Below are 23116 nucleotides of genomic sequence, written 5' to 3'. Positions count from 1 at the left end.
CCTTGTGGAGAAAAGGTTGAGTTCCAGATCCAGTGAGGGGCGGGAGTTAGCTGGAGGCGGAGCTGGACATTTCTCTGTCTGTCACTCAGTTTCCTGCCCGGGCCGCCTCTCCCTCTCTGTCAGCTCTTTCTCAGCCAGGCCGTGGCGGGCTGTATCAAGAAAGAAGGTGAGGCAGCTCGGCTCTCACTCGGCAGCGATTGCAGTGAAGAAGCGTGGTGTCTGGGCGAGGCAAAGGAGGCAAAGGCCTGGGAAAAGGCGGGGCGAAGCGGCACCGCAAAGTGCTCCGTGACAACATCCAGGGCATCACGAAACCAGCCATCCGGCGCCTGGCTCGCCGTGGCGGGGTCAAGCGCATCTCGGGCTTGATCTACGAGGAGACCAGCGGGGTGCTGAAGGTTTTCCTGGAGAATGTGATCAGGGATGCGGTGACCTACACTGAGCACGCCAAGCGCAAGACGGTCACTGCCATTCGGCGGCTGAGCAACTCGTCCCTTTTCCAGCGAACCCAAAGGCTCTTTTCAGAGCCACCCAAACCCTCCGATTGAGAGCGGAGACCTGAGGACGGGGAAAGGCAACACAGAGGGCTGGTGCAGCGACTTTTAATTTTGAACCAATCCTTTAAGGAAATACATTAACTTCGTGCCCCGCGTTGCAGGAGAGAGAGCGCGGATTGTGAAATTATACTGTCTGCAGTAAAGTGTTTTCTAACCAAGGTATCCCTGCACTACAGATAGAGGTTTCACGGCCATTCGAGACGATACTGTTCTGCAGCTGGTTATGCCCTTTCTTGTGAATACCAGTCTATCAGTAATACTACCAGTTGTCCATACCGTGAATAATAATGTGCTCTGTCCGTAATTTTGGGCCCAGGCGCTAATCGCATATTGCAGTGTTTGTACTTCATTCACGCTTCCAGGAATGATACTTTGTTCAGTTTGATTCTGGTAGCCGTGCTGATGTTTTAGTGGCGAGTTCATTCTAACTGCCTGTCAGGGACATATCAGGAAATGATTCAGAGCCCACTCCGCGCTGACTGCACGTTAGGTTCACAACAAAATTTTGTAAAGCATAAGATATAACCTTCGTTGCAGACACATGGGAGTTCTTGTTTTAAAATTACTTCAGCTCTTTCTGAAATCGGCGGGCGATTTGAAATAGACCAACTGTCATTTCAACTTAACCAATCAGCCTCCAACAACTGTTTTGCTGCCTTTTCTGTCCTTCAGCGGCTGTTTCTCAGCGGGTTGAGGGACGGGACTGTATCCAATCCCAGCTCTAGGACGGGCTCTCCATTCCCTTAAATAGGCAGCGCCGCAGCAGGAGCAGCATTGATAGCAGTGGCCTGTGTGTGTTGCAGAGAGAATGGCCAGAACCAAGCAGACAGCGCGCAAATCCACCGGAGGGAAAGCTCCGCGCAAGCAGCTAGCGACCAAAGCGGCCCGCAAGAGCGCTCCGGCCACGGGCGGAGTGAAGAAGCCTCATCGCTACAGGCCCGGCACGGTGGCTCTGCGGGAGATCCGCCGCTACCAGAAATCCACCGAGCTGCTGATCCGCAAACTGCCGTTCCAGCGCCTGGTGCGGGAGATCGCTCAGGACTTCAAGACCGACCTGCGCTTCCAGAGCTCGGCCGTGATGGCCCTGCAGGAGGCCAGCGAGGCCTACCTGGTGGGGCTGTTTGAGGACACCAACCTGTGTGCCATCCACGCCAAGCGGGTTACCATCATGCCCAAAGACATCCAGCTGGCCCGCCGGATGCGCGGGGAGCGCGCCTAAAAGGAGCGTGCCCGACCCTGCACATTCACCCCGAGAAACAACGGCTCTTTTCAGAGCCACGACACTATCCAGAGAGAGCAGCAATCATCAGGCACTATGGACTTTCGTTAATGTTATTGATGTCTCACTGCAACAGCTCTTACAGTTTCTGAATGTGTCTGAGATGCACTAATTCATATTAAAGACAAGAGGCTACTCGGGCCAATCAGATTTATACATTTTCAATAATTACAACAAATTCGAATTGCTTCCCTTGGCGTTTCCGCAGCTGTAACTGAAGTTGGCGCCAATTTCAATACCCACCACAACATATAAACAATTTTTATATTTTTGTTCCTGAACTCGAAACTTTGCCCAATCTCCCATTTGTGTATTCGTTAGACCCACTAAGGAGGGTCGGTTCAGTCCCGAAGGGCCTCTTCCTGGCGCGGAGCTATTCCATGTCTCTATTTCCCTATCAGCGTATTGATGGGGATGCCCTTTTGAGTCACTGTTTTAAGTCGCTGTCCCTGTAGCAAAACCTCCAACTTTATTCGTCCCGTCCGCCAGCTGTTCTACTGTTATCCGTGTTAAGGAGAAAGCAAAAGCGATTATTTTTGCTCATTTAAAGGACCGTGTTTGAACATTACATGAAAGTTAATTAGCCAGCAGTGACGGTCTAGCTGCTTTTCACTGATGTGGTGGGTGGCTCTTAAAAGAGCCTTTGTGTTTGCAAATTCAAGAACGGCCTCTTCACTTTTTAGCGGAGCCCCCTGCGGCGGTTTTCTTGGGCAGCAGCACGGCTTGGATATTAGGCAGCACCCCGCCCTGAGCGATGGTCACCCCTCCCAGCAGCTTGTTGAGCTCCTCGTCGTTGCGCACGGCCAGCTGGAGGTGCCTGGGGATGATGCGGGTCTTCTTGTTGTCCCGGGCCGCGTTACCGGCCAGCTCGAGGATTTCAGCCGTCAGGTACTCGAGCACCGCAGCCAGATAGACCGGCGCTCCGGCACCCACACGCTCAGCATAGTTACCCTTTCTCAGGAGCCTGTGAACACGGCCCACCGGGAACTGCAAGCCAGCCCGGGACGACCGGGACTTGGCCTTCGAGCGAGCTTTCCCTCCACTGCCCTTTCCTCTGCCAGACATTGCCACAACCTCACAAACACTTTTACAGAGAATGCTGCAATGTGGCCCCATCCCGCCCTCTTATACCTTCGGGAGGAATGGGGGTGCGGCCATTGCTGATTGGTCACATTGTTCGGTATCTCCTCATGTCGTTTCCATTCCCAATCAGATATCTGCTTCCCTCACCAATCCGGAGAGGGCCAGGGGAGGAGGCGGGAACGTCCTGGCGCCAAATCATCAACCGCTTTCTTTCAAACTCGGAAAGCCCGCCAATATGTACAAAACTGGAAGAAGTTTTACAAAGAAGAATACGTTCATATTTCAGATAATTTACTGTTAGAATACACCTGTATACTGCACACAATCTCTCTCTGATTCCCAGGCCTCAGTGAATCGATGTGTTTCTGATTTTTTTAATACTTAAGAATGAGCAGATGGCAGAAAAAAGAGCCCGACAAAAGTAAGTCTCTGCACAGATTTATTTTATTTCAGATCAGCATATCATGCCGATAATGGATATAATGATAACAGTATCACACAACAATTTCTTTCCCGTTGAGCGCATTACTGCTTTAAACAACATTTTACAATCGCGCTCCCTACTGCACGAGATCAACAATATTTCTACTTTTGCGATGCCAGTCCGGCAGCTGTTCTGCTTTCATCTCGGTTCACTTTGAAATGCTCCCACCGACAGCAGAAAGCCTCATTTATAGCTTTCTGCAAAACTGGACAGAACCCGCGGGGAGATTTGAAAATTAAACAAAATTCCTCTGCGTGGAAACCGTAGGAAAATACCGGCGCCAAATCATCCACCGTTTTCTTTCCGATTTGAAAAGCCCGCCAACATGGGCAATACGAGGAAGACGCTTTACATGAATGCTTACGATTTAATTTCCTTTCAGATTACAAAAATTGATACTTGACATAACCTCTCTTTCTCACTCAATGAGTGATACCGGCTTCGGCAAATTTTGTAATTATTGTGCTAGATTTCATTTTGAAAAGCCTCTTACCGAGAACGGCAAGCCCCACATACTGCATTCTGAAAATAAACTCGGAGAACTTCACGTAGAGATTTGGAAATTGAAACAAAACACAAATCGCACGATACTACTCTTCGTTGGTCTCAAATATGGGGTCATTTGCTTTCGTTGCCACGGGAGAAATTTAGGGCTCATTACCCACAGGGACAAAACCCTCCAACACGTCCGAAATAGGAAAAAGACGTTTTACAAAGAGGAATGAATAATTTTTCATCGAATTTAATTCATTTTCATATTGCAAGTGCGTCTGAAATATTAAGGAAAAACTCACATAACGTTCTTGCCGTTGAGAGAGGTGAAACTTCAGTTTAAATTTGCCGTCCCTATTGTCCTTGATCAGACTTCAGCCAGTTTCACATCTCAGTTCAGTTTGAAAGCCTCTTCGCGACACCTGACAGCCTCATTTGCAGTGCTCTGCAAACATCAGACGAAGCCTCAGTGGCGTTTTGAAAATTGAAAAAAAAAGAAAAGGACAAGTAAGTTTCAAAATCTATTCGTGGGACGAGAACAGTTACTTTCCTTTCCGGGGTCGAAACTCGTGTTTCATACCCCAGGGGGCACTGTAGCTTATGCACGGATCAAGGGTTAAAGAGTATCAGTGTTAATGGGAACTGCAGATGCTGGAGAATTTTTTTTTAAGATTCCCTCCAGTGTGGAAACAGGCCCTTCAGCCCAACAAGTCCACACCGCCCCTTGAAGCATCCCAACCAGACCCATCTCCCTATAACCCACACTCCCCTGAACACTACGGGCAATTTAGCATGGCCATTCCACCTAGCCTGCACATCTTTGGACTGTGGGAGGAAACCAGCGGACCCCGGAGGAAACCCACGCAAACACGGGGAGAATGTGCAAACTCCTCACAGCCTGAGGTGGGAATTGAACCTGGGTTCCTGGCGCTGTGAGGCTGCAGTGCTAACCCCTGAGCCACCGTGCCGCCCCAAATTCCAAGATAACAAAATGTTACTCTCCATCTTCGGTCCGCCTCCCCCTCTCTCCCTATTTATTCCAGTTCCCTCCCCCCATCCCCCTCTCTGATGAAAGGTCTCGGCCCGAAACGTCAGCTTTTGTGCTCCTGAGATGCTGCTTGGCCTGCTGTGTTCATCCATCCTCACACTTTGTTTTCAAGGGTTAAAGAGTAACCGGAAAACAAAGAAGTTGCAGAAAAAAATGACTCCGTGACGATAAATATGCTCTCTATACAGGCAGGGAAAACAGTCAGGGAACTACGCAACCGAGAATAAAGGGCAGAGGGTCAGGGATCACACGAATTTTTTTAAACAAAATTTATTGAAAACGAAACACAAAGCTTAGGGACATGAATTATACAGACCCAGAATAAACCACAAAGTTAAAACCTAATTTCTTAAGAAGGGTCTCGCCCCGAAATGTCAACATTCCTGCTCCTCTGACGCTGCTCGGCTTGCTGTGTTCACCCAGGCCCACACCTTGTTGTCTCAGATTCTCCAGCATCGACTATCCAAGTTAAAACGGTTCAGCTGCCTCAGTGCAATTGTGGGTGGCTCTTAAAAGAGCCGTTGGGTTTTGGATTGGTGTCTGCTTTCAGCAGCGAGGTGTCTCACTTGGAGCTGGTGTACTTGGTCACCGCCTTTGTACCCTCCGACACGGCGTGCTTGGCCAGCTCCCCGGGCAGCAGCAGCCGCACGGCGGTCTGGATCTCCCGGGAGCTGATGGTGCTGCGCTTGTTGTAATGGGCCAGGCGGGAAGCCTCCCCTGCGATACGCTCGAAAATATCGTTGACGAACGAGTTCATGATGCTCATGGCCCTGGAGGAGATGCCGGTGTCGGGGTGAACCTGCTTCATCACTTTGTAGATGTAGATGGAGTAACTTTCTTTCCTGCGTCGGCTCCTTTTCTTGCCGCTTTTCCCCGGCGCCTTCTTGATGATTTTCTTCGCGCCTTTCTTGGAAGTTGCCTGCGATTTCTTCTCATCTGCCATAGCGACGGTCACTGTCAGACACAGAATAAGGGAAAGTGGGCGCGGAGCTCGCTTTTTATAGGCTGCTGGCGTCAGCAATGCTAATGAGGGATTGGGGAGGTCTTGTTCATGATTGGACAGTTTACAAGAATCTCAGAGGATGTGATTAGCTTTTCTGTGATTGGTTAGTGTGGGATACATCGGGGATCTGTCAGGACATGCAACGAAAAGTGAAACACAAGCCGAAATTTTGTACCCGAATCACTCTACATTTAACTCGTTATTGTCATTTATTGATATTTTAAACACAGTACCTGAGAGTTTTTAATTGCGACAATGTATTTATCTGCTCAAAGCAACCTTTCATGTATAACATATTATTTTGTTTCATCACTCTCTGTAGTTTCTGCATTACACTATAAGCAGTATTGTGTTCAGAGCTTGATGTTTAATGAGGGATAGTTTGTCGAATATCTGTCAGTCTCTGCGATATGAAAATGGGAGTGCAGTTATCCATCTGACGCTTTTCATGAAGTGTGGATGGTTATTACTCTCTCACAGTCTGTTCCTGTCATACTGTCATAAAGATATACAACACTCGTGGGTCCACCTCATCCATGGCAACCAGATATCCTCAATTAATCTAGTCCTATTTGCCAGCATTTGGCCCACATCACTCTAAGCCCTTCCGATTCATACACCCGCCCAGATGTCATTTAAATGTTGTAGCTGTACTCAACTCCACCACTTCCTCTGGCAGTTCACTGCAATTCCACACCACACTCTGTGAGCAAACATTACCCACCTTAAATTCCTTTCACATCGTGATTTTCTCATCCAAAACCCATGCCCTCCAGTTTCGGACTCCTATCCCGTGTGCATAAGAACGTGATTATTCATGCTATCCATGCCCCTCTTAATTTTATATCTTCTACACAGTCACCACCCAGCCTCTGACACTCCATGGAAAACAAGCTGCAAAACAAGCCACAATAAGCCCTGTCTATTCAGTCTCTCCCTGAAACTCAAACTTTCAAACTGTGGCAACATCCTTTTAAACATGTTCCTGACTCATGCAAGTTTAACAACACCTTCCCTATTGCAAGGGGGCACCAGAATTGAATGCAGTATTTCAGAAGTAGTCTAACCAATCTTCTGTACAGCCACAACATCACCTCCCAATCCTCAATATACACTGAATGCCCTGACCAATAAAGGGAATTGTATCAAACACCTTCTTCACTGCCCTGTCTCCCTGGAATTCCACTTTCAAGACGCTATGAGCCTGCATTCCATGGCCACTTAGTTTGGCAACACTTCCCGAGAATTGACCATGAAGTGTGCAAGTCTTGCCCCGATTTTCTGTGACAAAATGTAGCACCTCACATTTGTCAAGATTAAACCCCAGCTGCCACTCCATAGCCCATTGGTCCTCTCGATCAAGGTCCTGTTGTAGTCTGAGGTCAGGCAGTCATGCAGCATGGACAAAGGCCCTTCAGCCCAAACTGGTTCATGCTGATCATGGTGCCCTCTCAGCTAATTCCAACTGCCCACATTTGGTCCATATCCCTCTAAAACCTACCCTTTTTTTAATGCTGCAATTGCACCTGCCTCAACAACTTTCTCTGGCAGCTGATTCCACATGTGCACCACTCCGCAAGGTCCTTCTTAAATCCCTCTATTTTCTTGATAAACCTTCCGCACTTTCAAAACTACATCTTAATTTTGTATTATTGGAAAACATATGAATCATGCCTTGTACATTCACATCAAGGCCACTTATCACACAATCATCGAATCCCTACTGTGTGGAAATAGGCCCTTTGGCCCAACAAGTTCATGCTGACACTCCGAGCATCCCACCCAGATCCATCCTGCTAGAACTCACCCAACACATGACTGAACACTACGGGAAAATTCCCATAGCCAACCAACCTAGCCTGCACATCTTTGAACTGTGGGAGGAAACCGGAGCACCCGGAGGAACATCATTCAAACACGGAGAGAATGTGCAAACTCCACACAGATAATCGCCTGAGGATGGAATTGAACCCAGATCCCCGGTGCTAGCCACTGAGACACCGAGGTGCCCAACAAAGGTCACAGCACAAACCCCTGTGGCACACCACGAGTCACAGGCCTCCAGTCCGAGAAACAAGCTTCAACCATCACACTCTGCTTTCTACCATCGAGCCATTTTTGAATCAAATTAGCTAGCTCTCCCTGGATCCCTTGCAACCTAACCTTCATTACTAGTCTGCGTGCAGGACCTTGTCAAAGGCCTTACTAAAGTCCACACAGACTGCATCTACTGCCCTCCCCTCATCTATTCACTTGGTTACTTCTTTGAAAAACTCAAAGATTTGTCACATGTGCCTTTCCGCACACAAATCCATGCCGACTATCCGTAATCATACCTTGAATATCCAAATGTTCATTGATCCTGTCACTCAGCATCCTTTCCAATAACTTGCTTACTGCTGGTGTTAGGCTCACTGGCTGGAAGTTCCCTGGCTTGTCTTTCCTCCCTTTCATAAACAATGTAACAACTTTAGCCACCCTCGAGTCTTCTGGAACCTCGCCAGTGGCTAAAAATGAAGCTAAAATCTCTGCAAAGGAAGGGCCTCTGCAATTTCTTTACTGGCTTCCCACAAAATCCGAGATGGACACTATCAGAACTCAGAAATTCATCCACCTTTGTATGATCTAAGGCTGCAAAGACACCCTTTCTGTTCATACATATGCAGTCCAAAATATCTCTACTTCCTTCCCTTATTTCTAATAGGGATTATAGGGTGGCACAGTGGCTAGCACTGCAGCCTCACAGCACCAGGGACCCAGATTCGATTCCAGCCTCGGGCGACTGTCTGTATGGAGTTTACACATTCTCCCTGTGTCTGCGTGGGTTTACTCCGGGTGCTCCGGTTTCCTCCCACAGCCCAAAGATGTGCAGGTTAGGTGGATTGGACATGCTAAATTGCCTGTACTGTTCAGGGGTGTGTGGGTTACAGGGGTATGGGTCTGGGTGGGAAGCTTGAAGGGGTGGTGTGGACTTGTTGAGCCGAGGCGCCTGTTTCCACACTGTAGGGAATTAATCTCATTTCCTTAGCATCCATGATTCTCTCCTCAGCAAACACTGAGGAGAAATATCCATTAAAAATCCTCCCCTTCTGCTGTGGCTCCACACATGGACCACCATCCTGATCTTAAAGAGGTCCTCCTCTCCGCAGCCAACCTTTTACTCTTATTATAACTAATGAGCCTCTGGGGATTATCTGTAACCTTTTCTGCCAGATCCATTTCATGACATCTTTTTGCTCTTCTGATTTCCCTCTTGTGTGCTTCTCCACTTTTTATAGTTATCTAGGGATTCACTTGAGCCTGATAGTTTAAACCCAATGTATGCCTTCTTCCCTTTCCTGACCAGATCTTCAACGTCGCTTGATATTTCAGGTCATCTACCTCTGTCATTTCTGTTGTCCAAAAGTGTGACATTATTAGTCTGTACCTTTCAATGTGTGCTCTGTGAATGTGTGGGTGTCGTTCTCAATCCATGCCTGACAGTTTCTCCAAGAAAATGCATGAGTGTTGTTACTCGTACCTACATGTCCATTCGGTGGTATCAATGTAAGAGTGCAGGCATTAGTCTGCACATGCCAATTTCTGCTCCGTCAATATGCGAGTTTAGTTTCTGTTAGGCAGATGTGAGAAGGTAGTTATCACACTGTACCTGGGAGACTTTGCTCTGTGACTATTGAGTTCAGTTGTCACACTGTACCTCCCAGTTTTTAGTTTGTGACAAAGAGAGTGTGGTTTTAAATCTGAGACTGTCAGTTTCTCCTAAGTGAGTTTGTTTGTACAATTATCAGTACATTCCTGCAAGATTCTGTTGCATGAATGTGTAATTGTAGTTATCATTCCGTCCATATCAGTCTTTGCTGTGTGAAATTATGAGAGGATGTACTAATTTTTCCCCATCAGTCTTCTGTCTTGTGAAAACGGGTGTTTAGTTATCAATCTGTTTATCTTCATCCATGCTCTGCGAATGTTTGGCAGCAGTTATCACTATCTCAGGAGCACAAAATCTGATGTTTCGGGCCTAGACCCTTCTTCAGAGAGGGGGATGGGGAGAGGGAACTGGAATAAATAGGGAGAGAGGGGGAGACGGGCTGAAGATGGAGAGAAAAGAAGATAGGTAGAGAGGAGGGTATAGGTGGGGAGGTCGGGAGGGGATAGGTCAGTCCAGGGAAGATGGACAGGTCAAGGAGGCGGGATGACGTGATCGGTTGGAAATGCAGGTGTGGCTTGAGGTGGGAGGAAGGGATTGGTGAGAGGACGAACAGGTTAGGGAAGCAGACACAGGTTGGGCTGGTTTTGTGATGCAGTGGTGGGAGGGGAAGAACTGGGCTGGTTTTGGGATGCAGTATGGGAAGGGGAGATTTTGAAGCTTGTGAAGTCCACGTTGATACCACTGGGCTGCAGGGTTCCCAAGCGGAATATGAGTTGCTGTTCCTGCAACCTTCGGGTGGCATCATTGTGGCAATGCAGGAGGCCCATGTCGTCTGAGGAATGGGAGGGGGAGCTGAAATGTTGCGCGACTGGGAGGTGCAGTTGTTTCTTGCAAACTGAGCGGAGGTGTTCTGCAAAGCAGTCCCCAAGCCTCCGCTTGGTTTCTCCAATGTAGAGCAAGCCACACTGGGTGCAATGGATACAATATACCACATTGCCAGATGTGCAGGTGAACATCTGTTTGATATGGAAGGTCATCCTGGGGCCTGGGATGGGGGTGAGGGAGGTGTGTGGGACAAGTGTAGCACTTCCTGCGGTTGCAGGGGAAGGTGTCTGCTGTGGTGTGGTTGGAGGGAGTGTGGAGTGGACAAGGGAGTCGTGGAGAGAGTGATCTCTCCGGAAAGAGACAAGGGTGGGAATGGAAAAATGGCTTGGGTGGTGGGGACGGATTTTAGATGGCGGAAGAGTCGGAGGATGATATGTTGTATCCAGAGGTAGGTGGGCTGGTATGTGAGGATGAGGGGGATCCTCTGGGGTCACCCTACTGCATCCCAAAACCAGCCCAGTTCTTCCCCTCCCCCCACTGCATCCCAAAACCAGCCCAGCTTGTCTCTGCTTCCCTAACCTGTTCTTCCTCTCACCAATCCCTTCCTCCCACCTCAAGCCGCACCTCCATTTCCTACCTACCCCTCATCCCGCCTCCTTGACCTATCCATCTTCCCTGGACTGAACTACCCCTCCCCACCTCCCCACCTGTAGGCTCCTCTCTACCTATCTTGTTTTCTCTCCATCTTGGGTCCGCCTCCCCCTCTCTCCCTATTTATTCCAGTTCCCTCTCCCATCCCCCCCTCTGATGAAGGGTCTCGGCCCAAAACGTCAGCTTTTGTGCTCCTGAGATGCTACTTGGCCTGCTGTGTTCATCCACCTCCACACTTTGTTGTCTTGGATTCTCCAGCATCTGCAGTTCCCATTATCACATCACTCTGTATCTGTCAGGTTCTGCTTGATGATTAAATTTCCAGTCTATCCATGGCAGTTTCTGTTATAAGAATGTGAGGGTTTAGTTATCACTCTGTTTCTGCCAGGCTCTGTGATGTCAACGTCTGAACGCTGTTATCAGTTCTTTCACTGTCAGTTTCTGCGACTGTGTGTATGTGAGTGTGGTTGTCAATTTATACCTGCCATTTTCTGGTATGTGAATATGAGAGTTTGGATATTAAACAGCGCCTGCCAGCTTCTGATGTGTCAATATTTGAGTGCAGTTATCAATCTGTTCCTGTGATAACGGGAACTGCAGATGCTGGAGAATCCAAGATAACAAAGTGTGGAGCTGGATGAACACAGCAGGCCAAGCAGCGTCTCAGGAGCAGCTTGGCCTGCTGTGATTGTCCAGCTCCACACTTTGTTATCAATCTGTTCTTGACAGTCTCTGCTATGCAATAGGTGGGATTGAAGCTGTTTGTCATTGTCAGTATTTATGGTGTGAATGTGTGAGTGTAGTTATCTATCCGTACCTGTTTGTTGCACCTGACAAGATAACATGAATGCAGTTACCAGTCAATGCGAGTCAGTTTCTGCTATGTTAATACAGAAGTTAGTTATCAGTCTATGCCTGTGTGTTCCTGTTCTCTGAATGTCTGACTGTGATTATCAGTCTCTAGCTCAAAGATTCCTCAATGTGAATACGTGAGTTTAGTTATGGATCTGTACACCGGACCTGAAATGTTAACTCTGTTTTCTCCCTCACAGATGCTGCTGGACCTGCTGAGCTTTTCCAGCAACTTTGTTTTTGTTCCTGATTTACAGCTTCCGCAGATAACAAGGCATGGGGGTGGATGAACACAGCAGGACAAACAGCATCTTAGGAGCATAATAGCTGACGTTTTCGGCCAAGACCCTTCATCATAAAAAGGGGGAGGGGGAGAGGATTTTGAAATAAATAGGGAGAGAGAGGGAGGTGGACTGAAGATGGACAGAGGAGAAGATAGGTGGAGAGGAGAGTATGGGTGGGGAGGTAGGGAGGGGATAGGTCAGTCTGGGGAGGATGGACCGGTCAAGGGGGCAGGCTGAGGTTAGGAGGTAGCAAATGGAGGTGCGGCTTGACGTGGGAAGACGGGAGAGGTGAGGGGAAGAACAGGTTCGGCAGGTGGGGAAGAGCTGGGCTGGTTTGGGATGCAGCGGGGGGAAGGGAGATTTTGAAGCTGGTGAAATCCACATCGATACCTTGAGGCTGCAGGGTTCCCAAGCGGAATATGAGTTGCTGTTCCTGCAACCTACGGGTGGGATCATTATGACACTGCAGGATGCCCAGGATGGACATGTTGTCTGAGGAATGGGAGGGAGAGTTGAAATGGTTCGCGACTGGGAGGTGCAGTTGTTTATGGCGAACCAAGCGGAGGTGTTCTTCAAAGCAGTCCCAAAGGCTCCGCTTGGTTTCGCCAATGTAGAGAAAACCACACTGCGTACAGCGGATGCAGTATACCACATTGGCGGATGTGCAGGGGAACATCTGCTTGATGTGGAAAGTCTTCTTGGAGCCTAGGATTGGGGTTAGGGAGGAGGTGTGAGGGCAAGTGTAGCACTTCCTCCGGTTGCAGGGGAAGGTGCCAGGTGTGCTGGGGTTGGAGGGCAGTGTGGAGCGGACAAGGGAGTTGTGGAGAGAGTGGTCTCATCTGAAAGCAGGCAAGGGTCGGGTAGTAAAAATGTCTTCGGTGGTCGGGTTGAATTGTAGATGGCACAAGTGTCGGAGGATGATACATTGTATCCAGAGCTTGGTAGGGTGGGATGTGAGGACCAAGGGGGTTCTGTTTTGGCGGTTATTGCGGGGTCAGGGTGTGAGGGATGAGGCACGGGAAATGTGGAAGACACGGCTGAGGGCATTGCCGACCGCTGCGGGGGGAACATCCGCAGTTCTTTCGGTTTTTATATTGTCCGTTTATGCTGTGTGAAACACTGAGCGTGGGTATCTATGTGGGCCTTTCAGTTTCTGATTTGTGGATGTATGAGTGCAGATTTACTTTGTACCTGTCAGTTTCTGCTCTGTAAATGTGAGAGCGTAGTTGACAACCTCGTCCTCACAGTTTGTGCCGTGTGAATGAATGCAGTTATATATCTGTCTCTGCCACTTTCTGTTGTGTGAATGTGAGAGTGCAGGGATCAATCTGTACCACTCAGTTAATGCAAGTGGAATGAGGGATGTAGGTATCATGTACATGTCCGTGTTATCATCAACCTGTTCCTGTCAGTTTCTGCTATCCGGGTACCTGAGTATAGATGTCATTCTCTGTCAGTCAGTTTCTACTCAGTGAATATGTGTCTGAAATTATCAGTCTGTCCATGACACTGTTTTGCTATGTGAATGTTTAGTTATCAATCGCTCTCCATCAATTTCAATTAGGAGAGCCTGAGAGTGTAGTTATTACATGTTTTAATACATTCTGATCAGATACTCAACTACAATAGCAATCATCCCAATATCTACTCATGGAGCTGCACCAAAACACTGTTCAAGTGAGCCACAACACACTGCAGCATCCAGAGCTGCATAAAGCTGAGGAAGAACACGATACAGTGACTATAGAAAGGAAGGTTACCTGAAAAGCATTGTCCTTCGACACCTGCACAACAGACGACAAATGGATTACACAGCACGTCCAGGGACACTAGTCACCTGACCAAACATGAAAAACATATCAGAAATGAGCACCATATTGCCCCGAACCAACAACCACAACTGACAGAACCAACGTTATTTGCACGATATCGTGCACAGATGCCAAAAGCAGTACAAAGGCCAAACTGGTAGGAAACTAGCCATCATGATTCGTAAACACAAACTAGCCACCAAGAGACATGGCCAACTATCACTCATCTCAATACGCATGGACAAAGAGGGACACCAATTAGACTGGGACAACTTAGTCATCTGAGGACAAGCCAACCAAAGACATGCACGAGAATTCCTGGAGGCCTGACATTCAAACTGGAATGCCATTAACAAATGCGTAGAGCAGGATCCCATACACCAACCACTGAGAAACAAATCCAGAAGTGATGTCAGCCACCCGAGCAAACTGCAGCACATAAACAGCCAGCAGGACACAACAGCAACACATCACCAGAGGTGCACTGAAGGTATTATGTAGATGGTGACAAAATGTCTCTAAACAAGCAACAAGCTTGTCGAGCAATTCAACAACAGCATAGTTATTAATCTGACCCCAACGGTTCATGCAATGCAAGTGTGACAGCAGTTATCATTGTGTAGCCGCCAGTTTCTGCAATTTGAATGTCACTGTTATCAATCTCTGAGTTTCTGCTTGGTGACCATGTGAGTGCAGTTATCAATAACGGCCTGTCAGCTTCTACTCTGTGAATATGAGAGTAGTTACCAAACTGTACCTGTCAGCTAATGCTTTGTGAAACTGGGAAGGCTGACTCCAGAATCTGCAGCTCTTGCTATCTCTAAAGTGATCGTCAATCAGTTCCTATCAATTTCTTCTGTATGGATATATGCATGTACAGCAACCTGTACCTATCAGTCCCTCATAATTTGCAAGTAAAGTTATCAACATGTACCTGTGGGAATCTACTTTGTGAATATTTGAGTATAGTTATCAAACTGTACCCGTCGGTATTTTTTAAATCTGTGGGTATGCAGTTATAAAACTGTACCTGTCACTTTATGGTCTGTGAAATTGGGAGTTGTCATCAATATGTAGCTGCCAGTTTCTGCTGTGTGGATATGTGAAAGTAGTTATCGTTCAGTTGCTGTCAGTTTGCTATGTGAATGTGAGTGTTGTTTACTAACCTGTGTATCCCAGTTTCTATGATGTGAATGTGTGAATATCTTTATTAATCTTTAGCTGTCGGTTTCTGCAATGTCAATATGTGAGTCTCGTCATCCTTTTTCTTTTGTATGCATTTGCAATACAAATGAGTGAGGTTAGGCATCAATCCATACTGGTCATTTTCTACTTGTAAAAGTGGCTTAATTGTCAGCAGCCAGTAATATTCTTAGTGGAGGTGTGATTCATTATGTGATAATTGCTAGTAGAGTAAGTTTACGTAGATTTCATTCAGATACTGAGTGTATAATTTCAGTCTATCCATTTTCAAAAATGGTGTAAAAGTCAATGGGAAATGAATGCTGAAGTTTGTTGGAACTGTGTATGTGGAATGGAGAGATAAGAAAAATAAAGTTTAATTTCTCCAACCTTGTTCTCCTGTTGGAAAAATTTGTACATATCTGTTGGAAATTAAGCTCACTGTGTGTCCGACTCAATCTGCTCTGTGACTGCGGAAAGGATGTTCTCTGCTCTGACAGTGGGAACATACCTGCTGTTTATCAGAAGGATCTGGTCACACTTCCTCTGCACTGAAGAAATCTTACTTTGTCTTGGTCATTCAAGTGTTTTTTTCTGTGGGAAGACAGAAGAGATAGTTCGTGTAAAGCAACATCAATTGAGTTTGACAATGTTTAACTGATCAACACAACATTTAGTTAATAATCATTTGGATATATTAATATTACTAGGAATTCTAACATAACTATGGGTCTTGATCCAATCTTGCCCTGAGCTGCTCCACGTCTGATCATTTCTAAAAATTTCAACACCATTTGAATGAGCTCCTGAAAGTAAACGATACCTGTACAGCTCCATGACTGGAACCACCCAGTGGAAGCTTGTCAGTGGATGCGAGTTTAGTTATTGATCTATTCATGTCAGTTGCTACTTGGTGAACGTGTGAGTGTAGTTATCAATGTGTCCCTCTAGGTCTTTGGTAATTATTCATGTATTACACAGCAGAGGCTGACAGGGACAGAATGATCAGGAACTATTGACCAATTTAAATTATACAGCACAGAAGGTGGCCATTTGGCTCATTATATCCATGCTGACCCAAACACCCCAAAATGGCCATCATAAAATCCGATCTTGTTGCAAACATCCCATAGCCGTGCAGCTTGCAGACTTAATGTGGAGGTCCAGGTGTGTTCTTCCAAGAGTTGAGAATCTCTGCTATCAGCAACTCAGGCAGCGTATTTGAGATAAGCACCCTCTCATAAAAATGGTTTTCCTCCCATCATCTCTCATTGTCCTGCCACTTCACTTAATCTACACCCAATGGTTTTTAAACTCTATGCCAAGGGAAACAGATTCCCCCTGTCGACTCTATCTCTGCCCATCCCAATTGCCTCACTCCCAGCTTTCAGAGTTCAAAATAATACAGCTCCAACCTCGACAATCACTCCTCATAGCTATAACTCTCCAGCCCTGGCAACATTCCAGTAAATCTTCTCTGCAATATACCCAGAGCAATAACGTTTTCCTGTAATGTGGTGACCATCGCGCCGCACAATACATCAATTTCAGCCTCACCAGTGTCTTAAATACTTTCATCATTATAGCCCGACTTTTGTGTTGTATACCTCTGCCAAAAAAGGACAGCATTCTATATACCTAGTTTCACAATCTTATCCACCTATACTGCTATTTTCATACTCCATTACACTTGCACACCAAAACCACTCACTTTACGTACAATTTCCACACCACCTCATGTATTCCTATTTTGTGTCCTTGCACCTCCTGAAATGCATTACCTCACATTTATCAGAGTTGAACTCCATATGCCACTCATCTGCCCCTTCCACCAAAACTTCAGTATCATTTTTGAGCTGACAGTTATCCCCTGCACTACCAGTACACTGTTAAATTTTTGTGCTGGCTGAAAATTTCCCAATTGTATCCCCATGTTCAAGTCCAAGTTGTTATCATATAAAACAAACAGCAGAAGTCCCAACACTGAGCTATGAGAAACACCACTTGAAACAGCTTTCGGTTTACAAGGGCAGCCATTGACCATTTGATTCCTGTTCTAAGCAAACTTTGCTTCCAATTTAGCACATTGCTGTGTATCCCAAAAGCCTTTCCATTTCTGATTCATCTGCTGCATGGTACTTTATCAAATGTCTTACTAAAATCCATGTAGTTAACGTGCATTACACTATCCTCACACATTAACGTGGCATTCACTGACAGGTATTGATTGATAACTGAAATAACACATCCACATTGTGAAAACTGACAGGGACTGATTGAAAAATACAATTGCACCTTCACACAGCAATCAGTGTCTATTTCTGTTGTACAGATGTGAGTTTTGTAATTAATCTGTTGATAATGACGTGTGAACATGCACCGTGAATATTTGAGTGCAAATTTCCATCTGTATCTGTCCACGTCTGCTCTGGGAACCTGAGAATGTAGTTATTCATCTGCAACTATCAGTTTTTGTGATGTGAATATATAAATGTAGTTATGAATTTGTCATGCTTTCCTCTCCATGAATATGAGAATACAGTTATCTATTTTTACCTAACATTCTTGGCCATGTGCATATACGGACATTGTCATCAATCTGTCCCTGTCATTACCTGCAGTGTGAATGTTGAAGTGCAGTTGTAAACATTTTCCAATCAGTTTCTGTCATTTGAATATGGAAATAAAATTGTTATTTCCCCCTATCAGATTCTACTCTGTGAATATAAATGCCTTGTTATGCCACATGCGGCTTGGGAGTGGTACTGTGAGTTTCTTCTGATCGGTTTCTGCTTTGTGAATATGAGAGTGCAGCAATATTGTCAAAGTACATCTGGGAAACAGACCTTTGGTCCAACAGTCCATGCTGACCAGAGGTATAAATTTCATTCCTTTCCTTTCAGCATCTGTTTGTTGTATGAGAGGGAGATTTCTAATGAGGTGCCAATCTGAATTAAAGATGGGTATTGGGCTAAGTGACACTGTCCTCTTCCAAACGTCTGCTTGTGTTTCTAGCTCTGCATGTATGATTTGATTCCCTTTATGAGGTGTATTATAAACTATTATATCATTATAACACTAATTTATAATACATTAATCATAAAGAGAGTATGGGCATTCTTCTGAAATAGTCAGTCTCCCACTGAGATTATAAGAGTGGTTACTGTTGGTTTTCATCAGCATCGGGCTGACAGTCAGCATGGAATCGATTCAGTCTCTGGCATTGTGTGTCAATGTATTCCTCATGCGTTGTCATCATATTTCACATGGGTAACGAGTGGGTAATGTTGCATTGAACGTGTTACTTGTAGGAACTGCTGACATTCTTCTATTGTTCAAATCTCTGCTGCTCAACATGAATGAGATTTTACCCAATGCCATATAATCAGATTGTGTAAATTAAACTGTTTTAATACCTTTGTCAGTCTCTGACTCTGTAGATACAGTTTGGTTACTGTCCGGTTTACGATAGTAAGTTTTGTTCTGGATTGGTCAGTCACTCAAAAACTGCATGTGTATTTATTCCTCCTGTAACAAGATCATGAGATCAGCGTTTCTTCAATCTATTTCCAATAAACTCCAGCTATCTGTATCTGTTCACGACCCCATTTGCTTTCTTCTTTGGTCCATTTAACAACATCTTTCTGCAGTACTTCTGCACGAGATGAGAGCTGCTTTTTAATTTGTACCTCTTTGGAAGCAAACTAAATTGTAATGTTTATTTCATTTTAAACTTGGCCTACTATATATTTCCTTCAGTTTCAACAAAGGAAGTTGATGCACGAGTTACGTGTCCAAATCTAAGACATGGTGTGATATTTGGAGGCATATTTAATCTGGATTTCAATTTACTTCTTGAGCTGTTTCAGTAGAATTCATCATCGATCATGCAATCGATTCAGTATTTTCTGATGTCGTGAACATGACGAATTTACTTTATGCCAAGCTGATACCTCATACTTAATCCTCAAGGAAAGTATTCACATACTGGGATTGAAGAACTTCGCTCTTACCCTGTCCTATTAATGCGTAATGAAACGGGAGCTTTTCCACCCATGTGATATTTAAGAGAAATGGCATTTTCTTTTGTTTTTGCCTGGGTATCTACTAACCTGGCAGCATCTCCACACTTTGTAGGTTATTCTGTACCTACTGTGTATTGGCACAACAGCTGCTGTTATGAAACAAGACAGACAGATACACTCAATTGATCCTATTTCTATCTTCCTGTATTGCGTTACTGAGCAGATTAAGTATTTCTTGTAAAGTGGAGAGCCAATTACCACCATGGCAGAGGACAGAGTTTTTGGTTCATCTCTTCTTTCGCAAATGTGAAACAGCCCATGTTCTTCAGTTGTTTGTGCCTCCAGCATTTATAAGCAAAGTGAAAATGCAAGGCATTGCAACTGAAATGAGTCTGTGCTTTTCTTCAGAGTTGAGGACAGACAAGCAATGGACCTTCGCCAAGGATACATTGCAGAGTCTAACCGCTGTGGTGATATCAAAGGAAATTTTCAGGATGAGATTAATATTATTCAACATTGCATCATGACACCAGTCTTGGAATGCTGCTAAAGTAAAGATGTCAATTTAGTATGTTATGGCCAAAGAGGAAGTGCAATGAACAAATCAACTGCATTGCGGCTGACTGACCACAATGTTGCTTGTGCAGGAAAGAAAATTAGCTTTCTTACTTCGAATTCGTTTTACGGCGCGGACATTAACGTGCTCGGTGTTGACCTTTTGTTTTCTGTCATTCACTGGGCACAACTGGAACTGTCAAATTGAATTTACTGAAGAATAAACACTGTTGAACAATCTTTGCAAAATATAAGTGAGGACGGTTATATTGTGATATTGCTTGTTTGAAAAAAATGGCATGAAGCTTTCTTGTGTTTTATGTAAAAATTCAGGTGGATTGTCAAGAGGAACACAGAGCTATTTGAACAAATTTTAAGCTAATTTGAAAACAAAAGGTCTCTGATTATAAAGTCCTCTTGCTTAATATAGAATAAAAAAAAGTGATCATGCTTGGTGAAGAAATTGACAACTGATAAACGTGAGGATGATACTTCCTCTGCCAACATGACACATTTATGGAATTTGAATCCTGGCTGAATTGATGTCGAATTGTCGGCTGTTTGTTTCTAAACAGTGTAGATTCAGTGAGAGAAAGGACTCTTTGCTGTGCTGCAGATATCTATGAATATATGTGTGTGAGTGGTAATCATCGACTCGTACTTGTTGTTAGCTGTCATGTGAAGATATGAGCGTAATCATCAAACTGTCCCTCTCAGTTTCTGCTGTGAAATATGTGAGTTTAGTTATCAATCTATATCCATCAATTCCTCTTTTGTGAATGTGAAAGTGTTACAAATATGTCCCTGTCAAATTTGTCTGTGAATATGCAAATGTAGTTATCAATCTACATCTGCTTATGCTTTTGCTGTCCTGTCATGTGTGCATGTATTTATCAGCCTGTACCTGTCAGTTTTTGCAGTCTGAATGTGTGTGTAATTATCTTTCTGTCCCTGTCCTTTTCTGATATGTGAATATGAGTGCGCCGTTAGCAATACGTGCCTGTCAGTTTCTTCTCTCTGGCTGTGCAAGTGTTTTTACCCATTTGGCCCCGTCAGATCCTGTCCTGGAAATCTGAGAGATGAGTTTTTAGGCAATGCCTGACGCTATCTGGTTTGTGAATGCATTTATCATTCTCTCCCTGTATAATTTCTAGGGTAGGGTTTCTGTCTTTTATTTCGGCTTGCTCTGTCTCTGGTCTGGATACATAGAGAGTTTAATGTTCATTTGTTGTTGCAAGCTCACTGTATGAGACATTCTTACTTGTACATTCAAAAATCTAGGTTGTCTGCTTGAATGTAGGTTATTCTCTGTATCGTTTCAGGTCACTACTTGATTTCCTTCTGGTCTATTAATAGCAAAGTTTATATTCAGTAGAAGTGTATCAGATGGTTTTCACTATTCAGTTTGTAGTTTTATGCAAACAAATGCAATGACAATATCAATTTCAATTTCAATCTGAAAGTTATCCTGATATGCAATTTCTCCAGTTTGTACAAAAGAAAATGATACTTTAATTATCTCTCTCAGTCGATGAGATGGTGACACATAGAGAGGTGAAGTTAATCTCTTGTTCGATATATTTCTTGGACTACTTCTTACGAATTCAGTGTGTCAAAGAACAAAAAAGAAAAATTTCAGCAGAGGAACAGGCTCTTTGGCCCTCCAAGCCTGTGCTGATCCATATCCCCTATCTAAACCTGTCACCTATTTTCCAAGGATCTGTATCCCTCTGCTCCCTGTCCAGTCACCTATCTGTCTACATACATACTAAGGGACACTATAATGCACGCCTCTACCACCTCCGCTGGCAACGCATTCCAGGCACCCAAAGCCTTCTGTGTAAAGAATTTTCCATGCATATCATCCTTAAACTTTTGCCCCTCACCTTGAAATCATGACACGTAGTCATAGAGTTCCACACTCTTGGAAAAAGCTTCTTGGTATCCACCCCGTCAATTCATCTCATGACTGTGTAGGCCTCAATCAAGTCCCCCCTCAACCTCCATCTTTCCAATGTAAATAATCCTAATCAACTCAAACTCTCTTCATAGCTAGCACCCTCCATACCAGGCAACATCCTGGTGAACCTCCTCTGCACCTTCTCCAAAGCATCAACATCCTTTTGGTAATGTGGTGACCTGAACCGAAAACAATATTCCAAATGTGTTCAAACCAAAGCCCTATACAACTGTAACATGACCTGCCAACTCTTGCACTAAATGACCCATCTGATGAAGGAAAGAATGCAGTATGTCTTCTTGACCACTCTATCGACCTGCGTTGCCACCTTCAGGGTACAATGGACCTGAACACCCAGATCTCTCTGAGCATCAATTTTTGCCAGGGCTTTTCCATTTACCACATAGTTCGCTCTTGAAGTGGATCTTTCAAAGTGCATCACCTCGCATTTGCCTGAACTGAACGCCACAAAATTTGTCCTTTTTTTCCCAAATACTGTGAATGAATGATATTCACATTATGAACATGGGAGTGCATGTCCACACGAGGATTGAAGTATTTAGCTCACATTCTTTTCTATTTGTTGCTTATCATGAAAGGCTAGCTCTCTGACCTGAAATCCGTGAGTGGAAATCATCTTCATTGTTACACTGTGAGGTTTGCAATATACATGATCTTCATGGCTGTTAGATGGTGTGACATTTGTGATGGAAATAGTGGATATATTTACAACTCCGTGGAGTGCGTGTGTGCCAGAAAGTGTGTGCGTACACTCTGCTGGCATTCTACGTCAGGCTTTGGGACAGGATGTGCATTTGGAAGGCACATTAATTAACTGTTCTGGCTGTGCCTGGGACATCTATTTGACAAAAGATGAATGCTGTCCTGCTCAGTTACTCATGATAACTTGAATGTTTTCTTCCATATCTGTCCTCATTATCTGCTATATGTTTGGTTGGTGTAACTATGTAACAGCATGAACTATTTCTTCACCTTGACAGTAAATTTGAAAACATGCGTACTAAATGTAGATTTACTGCCGTTCTTTTGTGTCTGTTTCAGATGAAAATTCAGTCTGTTCCCTTTCAAAAATGCCGTAAATGCCAGTAGGCTACAAATGATCTTTTTTGAAACAGGGTGGTGTTTTGAGAAAACAGAGTGGGGGGGGAAACTATTTTTATTTTGTTGGTTGTGTTTGACTGTTGGCTTGCATGCATGTCACCAGAAATTGAGTTGAATGTATCTCTGACTCAATTTGCTCTGTGCCAGTGGAAAGCGTGTTCTCTGCTTGGAGATGGTAACATACCTGTTGGTTGTTCAAAGCAGCTGGTCACCCTTGGCTTCGTACCAAGCACACATAACATTGTCTTGTTCCTGCA

At 44.9% G+C, this 23116-nt stretch overlaps 3 protein-coding genes across 5 annotated transcripts; 1 reads left to right on the top strand and 2 right to left on the bottom strand.

Annotated features, from left to right (window-relative positions):
• Positions 1-1362: 1362 nt before the first annotated feature.
• On the top strand, positions 1363-1773 carry LOC132207301 (histone H3-like). Its single transcript, XM_059642509.1, has one exon. It carries the CDS (start codon positions 1363-1365, stop codon positions 1771-1773), a length of 411 nt encoding a protein of 136 aa, XP_059498492.1.
• Positions 1774-2026: 253 nt separating this feature from the next.
• Positions 2027-2925, bottom strand: LOC132207311 (late histone H2A.2.2-like). Its single transcript, XM_059642527.1, has one exon. It carries the CDS (start codon positions 2896-2898, stop codon positions 2506-2508), a length of 393 nt encoding a protein of 130 aa, XP_059498510.1. The 5' UTR covers positions 2899-2925; the 3' UTR covers positions 2027-2505.
• Positions 2926-4973: 2048 nt separating this feature from the next.
• On the bottom strand, positions 4974-23116 carry LOC132207297 (late histone H2B.L4-like). Of its 3 annotated transcripts, XM_059642501.1 has the most exons (3): positions 15709-15763; positions 13965-14041; positions 4974-5894 (listed from the first exon to the last, which is right to left on the bottom strand). In XM_059642501.1, exon 3 carries the CDS (start codon positions 5881-5883, stop codon positions 5503-5505), a length of 381 nt encoding a protein of 126 aa, XP_059498484.1. In that variant the 5' UTR covers positions 5884-5894; positions 13965-14041; positions 15709-15763; the 3' UTR covers positions 4974-5502. The 3 variants fall into 3 exon arrangements, with proteins under 3 accessions (XP_059498484.1, XP_059498483.1, XP_059498485.1); XM_059642500.1 differs by lacking the exons at positions 13965-14041; positions 15709-15763 and adding an exon at positions 23044-23116; XM_059642502.1 differs by lacking the exon at positions 13965-14041 and having other exon boundaries at positions 15709-15791.

The sequence above is a fragment of the Stegostoma tigrinum genome, chromosome 44 (genome assembly GCF_030684315.1).
Source record: "Stegostoma tigrinum isolate sSteTig4 chromosome 44, sSteTig4.hap1, whole genome shotgun sequence".
Taxonomy (NCBI): Eukaryota; Metazoa; Chordata; class Chondrichthyes; order Orectolobiformes; family Stegostomatidae; genus Stegostoma; species Stegostoma tigrinum.
This window is presented reverse-complemented; position numbering and strand designations above follow the sequence as displayed.

What these genes read in the sequence shown, in the direction of transcription:
- LOC132207311 (XM_059642527.1), bottom strand. Translation starts at nt 2,898, where the DNA reads ATGTCTGGCAGAGGAAAGGGCAGTGGAGGGAAAGCTCGCTCGAAGGCC.
- LOC132207297 (XM_059642500.1), bottom strand. Translation starts at nt 23,101, where the DNA reads ATGTTATGTGTGCTTGGTACGAAGCCAAGGGTGACCAGCTGCTTTGAA. An exon ending in CTGCTTTGAACAACCAACAG is followed by an intron (nt 5,895 to 23,043) that starts GTATGTTACCAT and finishes TGTGTCTGACAG; the next exon opens with TGACCGTCGCTATGGCAGAT.
- LOC132207301 (XM_059642509.1), top strand. Translation starts at nt 1,363, where the DNA reads ATGGCCAGAACCAAGCAGACAGCGCGCAAATCCACCGGAGGGAAAGCT.